The sequence below is a fragment of the Dendroctonus ponderosae genome, unplaced genomic scaffold (genome assembly GCF_020466585.1).
Source record: "Dendroctonus ponderosae isolate FM_Combo_2020 unplaced genomic scaffold, Dpon_F_20191213v2 Dpon_F_20191213_7, whole genome shotgun sequence".
In the NCBI taxonomy this organism is placed as follows: domain Eukaryota; kingdom Metazoa; phylum Arthropoda; class Insecta; order Coleoptera; family Curculionidae; genus Dendroctonus; species Dendroctonus ponderosae.
The window spans coordinates 6032684-6044194 of NW_026018916.1; the positions used below are offsets into that span (position 1 = coordinate 6032684).

General features: G+C 33.9%; 4 protein-coding genes across 4 annotated transcripts; 2 read left to right on the top strand and 2 right to left on the bottom strand.

Annotated features, from left to right (window-relative positions):
• Nucleotides 1–422: 422 nt before the first annotated feature.
• Nucleotides 423–3140, top strand: LOC109539720 (mortality factor 4-like protein 1). Its single transcript, XM_048668256.1, has 6 exons — nucleotides 423–541; nucleotides 599–716; nucleotides 902–1179; nucleotides 1248–1496; nucleotides 1875–2022; nucleotides 2088–3140. The coding sequence occupies exons 1-6, from the start codon at nucleotides 514–516 to the stop codon at nucleotides 2251–2253; spliced, it is 987 nt and encodes a 328-aa protein (XP_048524213.1). The 5' UTR covers nucleotides 423–513; the 3' UTR covers nucleotides 2254–3140.
• Nucleotides 2820–3807, bottom strand: LOC109539719 (39S ribosomal protein L33, mitochondrial; the record flags this gene model as incomplete). Its single annotated transcript, XM_019907662.2, is given in 3 exon segments — nucleotides 2820–2932; nucleotides 3543–3646; nucleotides 3699–3807. Coding segments are annotated over 3 exon segments (195 nt in total). The 3' UTR covers nucleotides 2820–2882.
• Nucleotides 3808–4258: 451 nt separating this feature from the next.
• On the top strand, nucleotides 4259–5612 carry LOC109539716 (39S ribosomal protein L16, mitochondrial). Its single transcript, XM_019907658.2, has 5 exons — nucleotides 4259–4624; nucleotides 4679–4744; nucleotides 4832–4989; nucleotides 5049–5247; nucleotides 5313–5612. The coding sequence occupies exons 1-5, from the start codon at nucleotides 4567–4569 to the stop codon at nucleotides 5570–5572; spliced, it is 741 nt and encodes a 246-aa protein (XP_019763217.1). The 5' UTR covers nucleotides 4259–4566; the 3' UTR covers nucleotides 5573–5612.
• Nucleotides 5482–8166, bottom strand: LOC109539718 (cytochrome c oxidase subunit 6b-2). The gene is made up of 4 exons (XM_019907660.2): nucleotides 8019–8166; nucleotides 6504–6628; nucleotides 5609–5749; nucleotides 5482–5556 (listed from the first exon to the last, which is right to left on the bottom strand). Exons 1-3 carry the CDS (start codon nucleotides 8061–8063, stop codon nucleotides 5620–5622), a joined length of 300 nt encoding a protein of 99 aa, XP_019763219.1. The 5' UTR covers nucleotides 8064–8166; the 3' UTR covers nucleotides 5482–5556; nucleotides 5609–5619.
• Nucleotides 8167–11511: the final 3345 nt, after the last annotated feature.

Below are 11511 nucleotides of genomic sequence, written 5' to 3' on the forward strand. Positions count from 1 at the left end.
AGTAAAAATGAAATGTTAACTTTGCCAAACTGTATCTCAAAAACGAAGTCGTTTTCAATATATGTTTGTATGAATGATATTTTCATTTAAAAATTGGATTTCCTATCGACCGTTAAATTCCTTTTCGATGGAAAAAAAACCAGGAAATCTTAAAATTGTGTAAACCAAGAGATAATTAAAAGGAAGACAAATATTATAATTAAACTACGAATAAGTGGAAAAACGAGAAAATTCCCCAACAATTGCTTTTTAAGCAGCAAATATATTTCAGGCTCTTTAGATCAACAGAATTTTAGATAATCACCAATGATGTTTTTATATAAAAACATCTATTAGTAGTCCAACTCTCAATTAATACTAAAAGTTCCCTAACAAACTTATCCGTCCAGCCGCGGCATTGTCAGATTTAGCAAATCACTACGGTGAGAACAGAGAAGAGGACGTTGTTAGGTTAGTGCTGGTATCAAATGCCAAGAAACTTCTAAAGTTTGTGATTTGTTTATAACAAATAAAATGCCACCCAAATTTAAATTTCAAGAAGGTAGCCTTTGTTGATTTATCGGTTTATAGAAGCAATGTGCATTTGGACTTATTTCAGGCGAGAAGGTGTTGTGCTTCCACGGGCCACTCATCTACGAAGCCAAATGCCTCAAATCCACTACCACCAAAGAGAAACAAGTCAGATATTTCATTCACTATGCCGGATGGAATAAGAAGTATGTTTTTGAGAAATCGGAGAGCTTGTTTTAACTATCCAGCTGTCCGTTAGATTGTTGTCTTTGTCCATAATACACTTAGCTAACACAAGCAAAGTCAACCGCCAAACATACAAACGTTAAAGCAAAATCCTTTTTTCTTAATAGTGCTTCTGAATAATCACACGTATTTTGATAAATTTTAGTTGGGACGAATGGGTGCCCGAAAGCCGTGTTCTAAAGTACAATGAGGCAAATGTGGCTCGTCAGAAAGAAGTCCAGAAAGCTCACTTGGCTCAGGGCAAACAGAAGAAAACCAGTAAGAAAAACTCAATATCTAAAACGGATTCTGTGAAGGATTCGGACTCCAGAGCCAGTACCCCTGTGTCTGATATCACGAAAGGGGGCAAAACTAGCAAACGGGACATTACCACTCCCTCCAGTGGACCGGAATCCAGCTCTGATGCTCCTCGCAAAAAGAGAGGTATGCTGTTCATCATTCATCAGATAATCATTGGGTGTACTTATTACATATTTCTTTCCATATGTTAGCCAAACTTGATTCAACAGTGGAGTCCGAGGATACGTTCCAAAGTAAAGTCGAAATTAGGATAAAGCTGCCTGATGAGTTAAAACCGTGGCTAGTTGATGACTGGGACTTAATCACACGGCAAAAGAAACTAGTTAATTTACCTGCAAAAATCACCGTTGACCAAATTCTGGAAAACTATCTGACCTACAAGAAGTCAATCAAATCAAACAACACCAGTAAAGAAAGTGCCACTATTGAAACAGTTAGAGGTCAGTATCAGTCATTTACTTCTGCAATTTCAGCATCAAACTGAAGTGACCAAGATAAAAATTATTGTATATGTGTATTTGTTTGAAAACACATATCATTGCAATTGTTAATGCATAATATAATTTAATGGCTGAAGGATGCGGGAGAATTTCAAGAAGCTTGAAAATACCCGAACATCTTATAATAATCGTCTTTATCCGACAGTTATGGAAAGTTCCAGCCGTTAGAAAATGTTTTTTATAAATTGAAAAATGCTAAAGTACGTTCTGTTATCTTATGTGTAGTGTATTCGCTTTTAAAGGAAACTTCCATTGAATCTGTAATACGTATCTGAATAGATATGTAACAGCGATAGAAATTAAATATTTGTGTTCCAGGAATTAAGGAGTACTTCAATGTTACTCTCGGAACTCAACTTTTATATAAATTCGAACGCCCGCAGTATGCAGATATTCTACAGGAGCATCCGGGCAAGCCTATGTCAGAGATTTATGGGGCCATTCATCTTTTACGGCTCTTTGTCCGGTAATTACCTTTTCTCTGCGTGCTTAAGACAATCTACCCTCAGTCTGAGCATATTTCATTTCCAGGCTCGGTTCCATGTTAGCTTACACTCCACTAGATGAAAAAAGTATACAAATTCTGCTACAAAACATCCAGGACTTCCTCAAATACACAATAAAAAATGCCGCACAATTGTTTAATCTGCAAGATTATGGTAATGCCTCGCCGGAGTATCATCGGAAAGCTCTATGATATATGGAAAATGACAGTGAGCTCTCTCGCAGTTCTAGGAGTACTAATAGTGATTGAATTATATGAATTACAAAAAGTGTTAGGACTTGAGCTAATCCTGAATAAGCGGTCTGTTTAATCATCTAAAGTTTTTACTTTAATTGAAGATAATAAAAGTATGTGCTTTCGATGAAAGGTATTGACGTTAAATTATTTCCGTGAGTACTCAATAGTAGCCGACTATTTGTTAATTGATAAAATGTTCTTAAAGATTGCAATCGGGATGGCTTCCAAGATGTTTTCGTTTTATTTTGAAGTATGAAAAATTGTTTCTTAGTGCTAAGCATATAAATAATGAGGCTATTGCATTGTAATTTTCAATGATTTCAATACGACTAATCATCTGCTTAAATGCGCAGATTTAAGGTAATTTAGTAGAGTTGCTAAATAAGTTTACTTTGTGTAAAAAGTGGCATACATTTTTCATGTAATTTTGCCTCTATGCGAAAGTTTCACAGTGTAAATAAATTAAACTTTAGTACTCGATGTTGTGCATTTAATGCAGTGCGGGTAAGGAACTGAACGGGTAATTCATCAACACATCTATTTACACTTTTTGAACGCTATAAAACTTTTTAAATCCCAGTGCTTTACATGCTACGAACCTTCTTCTTTTCTCTGTATACGCATTCTTGTTGGACTGGAAAAAAAATTATTTCACTTTAACTAGGCTCTGCTTGAAGTGTCTGGTTCGCGTTTTAGTAGGGAATGCTTCATTATCTAAGTGCAGGAGTTATTTTTGTATGTTTTCCAATAGAAAAATTGACTGAAATTTATATTTTTGCAATAGCTATTAGCTGTATAAAATTATTATTTATATTTTACCATTAAATTATTGCTTACGTATACATATTGCTTTTTTCATATGTAGATTGTACTGTTAAGAACCTGCATTCTTTTAGCTTCATACAACACGAACATAAACGATTTGCCAAATTTATATTTGGGATTGCATTAGTTAGATTTATTTTTCTTTTTAACAATGTTAAGCCGGTATCTGCACCAAAACGAGAATTCACTGTCAGATATTTACTACAGTCTCGGAGTTATGAAAGGTGTGAAAACTGCAAACTTCTGTGATCGAAATCTGGTAATGAATTTCTCCAAGAAATGCCACTACAACGTAGGCCTAATGCCATAAACTAGTCAATTACGTGAGCAGAGACTAATTAAAAGTTAGTTAACGCGACCGTAAACCTCTGAATAACAATGAGACATACGAATATACAATTTAGCATAAAATTTGTTACCGTAAGGGTCGAATCTGATTACTTCCAGTTTATCGGCTAGTCTGGGCCTAATTTTGTTGAACGTATGACCAGAAACCAAACTTTCCATTTGGACCATGATGTCTCTGGAAAATCCGGTATATGACTATCAGCATCAAGCGAAGAGTTGCTACTTACTTTGCTTTCACTTTTTTTAAAAGAACTCTCGTTATAAACATTGCTTTAATTTAAATAATAAATATTTTGGTAAAAAGCTACAAGTACCTCCAAAAACGAATACCGAATAACAGAGGTTACTCTGTGATCTGTCATACAAAAAAACTGTCAACTGTCTATCAAACTATTTAGCTTGCAAATCTCACGATTACGGCAAAGCGCATTTAGTCGCGCCGCCAGCGATGCGGGCTGGTGATTAAACCGCCAAATTCAGATGTTATTCAAGTTAATTTATCATTAAAAATGCCGAAAAAATCAGTTTTTTTAAATGACTGTTCTAAGCTTGGGCTTTCAACTAACCACCTACCAAATTTGGGTTTTGCAATGAATACAATTTATTCATTGTATCATGATAGCTGCCTGACGGTGAGCATCACTTGAACTCGATACGCGCTGTCGCCAAATCTCCAAAATTGTCGATGCCAGCACTTCTGGAGGCGCGGGCACGCGTAACACGGAACTCAGGAAAGCTGAGAGTGAGCAGGCCCTGTACCGAACAGTCAATTCAATGACACTTCTATCTACTTGTCTGTATCTATATGACTTCAATTTGAATGTTGCCAGGATGCACTAAGTTGCTGAATTTTCTTGCCTTGGTTTTGCTATTTCCATGTTAGAAAAAATATCAGAAACGAAACCACCTTCATTCCATAATTTGAGAAAGGAGGAGCTGCTGAGAAGGCAGCTCGTTCCCTTGCACTAGTGTATTTTGTACCATTTTATCTTAAACTCTTTGCCAACATGCTAACGGCAACGTCGAAAACCGCTGGTTATTTCGGCTACTTGTCTTCATCTATGGTTTCGGCATAACCTAACATTTCTCCCTAACATGTCCCTAACCTACAAACTCCTCAAAATGAACTGCATAAAAGTATTTAATTTTAGAGGTAATTTCCATATACTCATATTTTAGAGAGATTCATCATATTGTGGATTTTTAGCGCCAGCTGTATCCTTAGTGCAAAAATGCGGCTTTAAAAACTTCAGAGCGCCACCCACCTATGATGGTAAATACTAGCACATTTCGCATTCCATGAATTCTAACTGATGGATTCCTCTAATTGAAAGGCTTAACTCAACATCAATGATTTCAGACATTGAAATGCCTGAGAAACCCAAACTGAGATTTATTGACAAAATCCCAAATTTACCACCTAATATCAGACCACCAAAAATGCAGAAACGATTGAGATACATGAGGGGACCAGAAGAGACTCATAATTTTCTGCAACATAAGCAATTTGGAATTATTGTAATGGTTTCATAATTGTTTTGGTTCTGACGACTAAAGTTTTGTTGCTGTCGTTTTAGGCTACGGGGGGTGGAAGACTGAAATGGGCCCACTTTGAAATGATGCGCCTTACAATTGGTAGGCAGCTTGATACTAGCCGGATGTTTGCCCTGTGGAGGGTGGATTCCCCCTGGCAGCCAGTGACAAAAAGGGGCCAAGGAATGCGTTTGGGTGGTGGCAAAGGAGCAATCGATCATTACGTAACGCCAATTAAAGCAGGTGTGAAATGCCGGGCTCTTATTGTCTTTTTGACTGTCGTTGAACAATATTTTTTTCGGTTTCAGGTCGCGTGATACTGGAACTGGGTGGAAAATGCGAATTCCGAGAAGTCGAGGGATTCTTAACAGACGTTGCAAACAAATTGCCTTTTAAAGCTATCGCAGTGTCTCAGAAAATGTTGACCGAGATGCAAAGGAAAGAAAAATGGGAGGAAGAGAATAATCAAAATCGATACACAATGAAATATTTAATACAGAATAATATGAATGGGTGTCACCAGTGGCTCTCGCCCTTCGATTTCAGGAACTTCTGTAAATACGTATAGAGCATTATATTAACTTTTTAATAAACAACTACCTACAGCATATTGAATTATTTCTGCTTGGGTTCTGGTAGATCCACTGGGAAAATTCCTTCCTCGATTTGTTCCTTCCACCTTTCAACCCAAGCGTTTGGGCATATGGCTTTAAAAATCTTTTCAAATTGCCGGCAACATTCGCATCTGAAATTATGTTCTATTAAATCACACTGCTTTTCTTTAAAATCTACATTATTTACTGAAAAATTATGTTTTTTCCTCAAAGACTTTTTTCCCAAGTTAAGTGTATTCGGTTAAAATATCAAGGGGTTGAATGGGGCATTCGAAAGTTCGAGAAATGCCTGATATTTTTGGATGAATATTAATTTAATTGAAGCAATAAGTAGAACAAAAAAATTGGTGTAAATTTTTTTACTCACCTGTCTCAGATGATTTGCATTTTTACAGGCCTACGAATCGTCTTTTTTTCGAGATCTTTTAAGTATACTTGCAAAATATCGGAAACAACATTTCTAAATTAATTTCATTTGCTAATTAACGTTTTCTCGTGCCACTTGAAGCTAAGTGGGAATTCGTTTTTTAAATAAAAAGAGCCACTCATCAACTCATAAAAAAACGCTGCGGAATTTTTAAATTTCAAATATTCTAAATTTGATGCAAAATACTCAAATTAAATTTGCATTGAATTTGCGGGACAAATTTCGATCATCTTTTGTAATATTTTCTTTGTTTTAATAATTTATGCGCAAGTAGTCTTCTATTTAACTGTCGATCAAGATATTATATCAAAATACGCTCGGGCTGGAGATTTGTTTAGTGATTTTATTACAATAACATGATTTTGTTCAATTTTAAATTTCGTTACTAACAAAGGAACATTGTAGAGCAAAACTTTATAAAGTAACTTGTTTGTTAAGTAATTCATTGTTTAACTTACTTTTCACCCAAAAGTCGAAGGCACTTGGTATGGTCTACAAACGATGTAAAACACCATTCAGTTGCATTCGCGTTGTGAAATCGGGCATCCGCAGGTACTGTCCTATTTTTCGGATCATCATAGTACTGAAATTTTGAGGAATATCAAATTTACATGGTATATGGTGGGTGTATGTTTTCTTAATGTATCGTCCAATGAAAATTATCAGATTTCCATCTGCAGGATGTTTCGCACCCCCAAAAATCCACTTGTGACAAACAAAAAGTACTTTATTATTTTTATAAAAAAATGGAACAGCATTAGCACAACATGCGCAAGAAATGTTACATAGTTTTGATTATGATAACACAAAAATATTAATCAATGAAGACAATTATAATAGGAGAAGAATCCATGAAATGATACAAATTAAAAAACATCAGAATGCAATGAATTTTAGATCAGACACAGACAATCTTAGCTCTATATATCATGCACTAATTAAACGAACACCTATATACACTAATTAGATCAACTACATAAAATATAAACACCTGGTATATTGAAGAAATGCAAACCAAGTGATCCTCAGAATGCAAAGAAAAATGCCAAATATTATAAACGGTTTTTTTATTCTTTTGCTCGATATTGGACGAAGTAAAGATTTTTCAGTGGCTTGCCAAATGTGAAAGTAGGAAGAACCAGACATGTAAATAAAATTTAAATATCTAAGCAATCAATTCTAATCTTTTCCCACACATGATTGTTCTGTAATCCCAAAAGATTCAAACGATTTTAATATACTTTTTAATTTGTTTGTAATTTGTATTTTAGTATGTATATTTAACAGAGCTCTTCTTTTAAACTAATAACGACTGTGAATGTATATTTTAGACAAACTGAAGACGGTGGAGGAAAACACCGAAACGTTTTAGTAATATTTTAAATGGTCAACAATAAAATTGACTGGAACCCGGGAATTTCTTTTGAATTAAGTTGAAATACAGTCAGGAAAATATATACAAATTATTTTTATACTCGGTCAGATAAAATATAGTTTCGAAGTTAAAAGACTTTACCATTCGTTATTTTTGGTCTCTTTAACACTTTGCTAGATTTTTTGCAGTAAAAGTTTTTTTTTAAATATAATTTGTTTAACAAGACGCAAAAGTATTTGATCAAAAATAGTGGTGCAAAAAAATCAGGTTTGAATCAATTTGCATGGTTTGGGTTCATTTTGGTTGATTTTACTCAGTTTAAACTGAATAATAAACACTGACTTTCCAATGTGCATGTTTAATCGTGAATTAATAGTTTTAAGTGACGATTATTATAAGTCGCTTGCTAATGTTATAATTCTTGTAATAATCGCTAAATATTATTTCAAAGTCAAGTGCTTCGTGCCAAATTCTCTATTTTTTTGCTAGAACTATGCAAAATATACTGAAAAAAAACTGAGAATTCCAAAGTCATGACTTCATCGGAAATTTGCGAACGTTTTTTGTAAAAGTCTGCTAATATTTGGCAAACACTTACGGGATCAGTTGGAGCTTCTCTAAGTTTAGGGAATAGAGTCGACATTGTTTCAAAACTGGAATTTTTGCTTTGCAAAAATTTAAAACTCCATATGCAACTACTTAGCTTTTTTGGCAACTTCAATCGGGCATGTACAAATTTACTGGTGGGAAATTCAAAAAATTTACCTGAAGATAATAGCGAGTTAGCAACCATCATGTGTGTGGCAGAATACAAATTTCAAAAGTTATTAGGATTTTGTAAAACAAGCACTGTACGCATTTAACAAACTGAATATATTTTCGGTACTAAGTTGAACATTTCGTTAAATTAAAATAATCCATTGCTTCATCGATCCTCAGCTTGTGCATAAAGGAACGCGAATAAGAAGTAAATAAAATTGACATCAGCTCTGGAATCCTCATAAAATTTGCATGTTTTAGCAAAGATTTGTGAGACATTTTTGTTTAAACTTTTCGTGATTTTTGAGAAAATCAATTTTCTAAGCTTAAATTTTAGAAAAAGATCTTGCGATATTTGTGTATCCGACTGGACTTTTATTCGACTAATTAAATTTTGCAATCGGGCCTTTTGCCGTTTTAATTTTATAAATGCTTTTGGTTGTTGTTGCATTAGGAAATTCATTCATTCATCAGCAAACTTACTTCAACTGAAGTAATTCTTCATTATTTCTTTATGTCGAAAAGCTCCATCAAATTAATAATATTTCTATTTCTTTGTCTTCTGATTAATATCTAATGATTTAAATTACTACACAATTTGAAGTCCATGTACGCGCCTCGTCTGAAAGCAAATCAATGTTTGGCTGGTAGAAATTGGTTAAATTGAAGCATTTTGCAGTTGACAAGGCAAATTATGCTGTTTATTCAGCTAATGCGTTTCCTGTTTGTCTATATTTACAGTTGTCTCAGGCATTACTAAGCTACACTGCATTGTGTCTTGCTGCTGTATTGAAATTGAAAAAATGAAACATGTTTTATTTATTTACAATACAACAAATAAGTATCAGAAATGTTTTTTAATTAGCATTATGCCATTTGTAGTCCTAAAATGAATTTGAGAATATAAGATAACCATTTTTTTCTGGTATAGTTTTGCTGTTATATATTGAAGATTGAAGATGAAGATAAGACGTAATTTATTTTATAAGGAAATGTTGTATTTGTAGACTTCTTTAGTAAGTACCACTGTGGAACAAATTAAAGCTGTGATTGACTAAACACTGATATATTCTAGTGAACTGGAAGCTCGAGAAAATTGTTTAAATCTTCTCTTAAAATGTATAACTAATATTTGAAAATTTCACCCTTCTATAAAATTCTGTTAGCAACCACTGTAAACCATACTTGATAAACAAGACAAATCGATTCATCCATCTAGTGAAAACTTACTTAAATAATGCCAAAGCAAGGAAAGTTTCAAAAGCCCCGACTCTATTGAAGCTTTTTTCGGTCGCTCTGAATAGGAGAAAGAGCAATTTCAAAGCGAAATAATGTTTTATCTTTTTTGCCGTCGTGTGTACATAAGGATTCGGGACACGAAAAAATCGGAAAAATATTAGAATGTGGAAGTAAAGCTGAAGGGTGTAGAACTTTACCAGAATGTCATGATCGTTTCAAGCTTTTTTCCAAGTCCGACTTTCTGAATTTCCTGCCACTAAAAACGTGTGACTTCAGTTAACATACCCTTGCAATGTTTCCCATAATATGATGGTATCGGCATTTCAGTGAAATGTTATGTGAACCGGAAATAATAGACGAAGGGGGCAAAAGAAACGATGGCACCTGTACAGGTCGTACCTTATGGGAACTTCCGATCGGGTCGGTCACACGCAGACACGCTTCGACACACGAAGGTACCAAAAACCAACATTTCAGGGTCCAGACTATTCAATATAATTTAATTATCCAGGTATTTCTATTTTGGCCATATAAAGGCATGTTATTTGAGATGGGCATTTGTTAAATGTACTTTGAATAGGCGTGAATGAATTCAGGAAAACAGGTCATGACAACTGCTTCTTTTTAATGCCAGTAATTTGGAATTATTTGTGATTTTTTAGCGAATCGTCCACCAACATGGTTTAGTGTCTGATGTAAAAATTTCAGACTTTTATTTTACTTTTTCTTATATATCATATAGTATTTTCTGTAGGCGCAAATATAGCGTGTGCTATAGAAAATCAGAGACTGTCAATGATTCCAAGAAGGTTAAATGCGAAAAAAGTATTAAAAAGTCAACAAAATTGCTATTTGGCAAGCTTGATGGAGATTTTCGTTTCGGACTTATTTAGTTTTGAGCCTGACTTAATTAATATCAAACAAAGGCAAACTCGATTGCACTTCCTCATAGCAATTAAGGCCCTATTTGATTATTTTAAAAAAGTGCTTTAACATTTAATTACTGTTAATTCGTTAGTTAAAATTTAGTAAATTTTGGATCAGGTTTTTGAATAAATCGTCAACAAATTGTTGATACGGACCTGTATTGTAAGCGCTGCTACTCACAGTGTCGGATATTATTTGGTTTGTAACCTTTTGGAGACTATTACTATAACAGTTCAAATTAATATTAAATAATAGAAAAAAAAAATCAAAAGAGTAGCCAGAAGCAATAAGACAAATGCCAGCAACATGAATAGAGTTAATATGTAACAATTGTTAAAAAAAATCCATTAACTAGTAGAAGTAGTACCGAATTTATATTAAAAAAGAAGAACTTTAAGAACTTTTAGAACTTTCTAATAAATAGATAAAACCTTTGTTGAAAAAATATATTTGATGATGGTTTAACGTAAATGCAAATTCTTCACAAAGGCTTAAATTTGTCATAAAAAAATGTAGTGGTTATGCTCTAACATAAACGATTTTTTAAAACTAATCAGAACCGAGAATTTGTATCAACAGTTTTGAAGTTTTTTAGTCTTGTTATTGCCCAGCTTTTTCTCGATTTAAGCAACTTACTGGTTCTTCCGGGCTTAGACAAGGTGTATATGGAATACATTTATACAGTACAAATACAACCTTATCATTTTTACTTGAAAATATTTCCCATCAGAAAAGCCGCAGCTTCAACGTGTCCGGGGGTTTTCCGATAAAAATACTCCTTGAATTTAAAATGAAATTGATTGATAATTGGAAATTATTGCGGATTATGAAAATTTTCGGGGGTATTTGTTGCTTGCAACGATACAATGACGATGTTGGCAGAGATTCTCCAAGTAAGTTGACAAGAAATTAGGAAATTTTTCTATTAATTGTGATCAACATGTTGAAAGTCTGCGTTGCATGCAATAAATGTAGCAAATTAATAAAGAAAAGTAGTCGATTCTTTACAGGCCCAAGTAAAGAATTTGGCTCCTTGCTTTGATCTACAAATCGTCACCAACACAAAACAGCAGAACGAAAATATAAAATTTATGTTGCTCTTACTGAAATTGCAACAATTTATTGTAAGCGCAATATCCAAGTGTAAAGTCGATCACGGTGAAGAA

Coding starts and splice junctions, on each gene's coding strand:
- LOC109539720 (XM_048668256.1), top strand. CDS start 514: ATGCCACCCAAATTTAAATTTCAAGAAG. Junction 542..598: donor CAAATTTAAATTTCAAGAAG/GTAGCCTTTGTT, acceptor GACTTATTTCAG/GCGAGAAGGTGTTGTGCTTC. Junction 717..901: donor TATGCCGGATGGAATAAGAA/GTATGTTTTTGA, acceptor GATAAATTTTAG/TTGGGACGAATGGGTGCCCG.
- LOC109539718 (XM_019907660.2), bottom strand. CDS start 8,063: ATGTCGACTCTATTCCCTAAACTTAGAGAAGCTCCAACTGATCCC. Junction 6,629..8,018: donor GAGAAGCTCCAACTGATCCC/GTAAGTGTTTGC, acceptor TCAAAATTTCAG/TACTATGATGATCCGAAAAA. Junction 5,750..6,503: donor CTTCGACTTTTGGGTGAAAA/GTAAGTTAAACA, acceptor ACATAATTTCAG/ATGCGAATGTTGCCGGCAAT.
- LOC109539716 (XM_019907658.2), top strand. CDS start 4,567: ATGTCCCTAACCTACAAACTCCTCAAAATGAACTGCATAAAAGTATTT. Junction 4,625..4,678: donor AAAAGTATTTAATTTTAGAG/GTAATTTCCATA, acceptor GTGGATTTTTAG/CGCCAGCTGTATCCTTAGTG. Junction 4,745..4,831: donor AGCGCCACCCACCTATGATG/GTAAATACTAGC, acceptor CAATGATTTCAG/ACATTGAAATGCCTGAGAAA.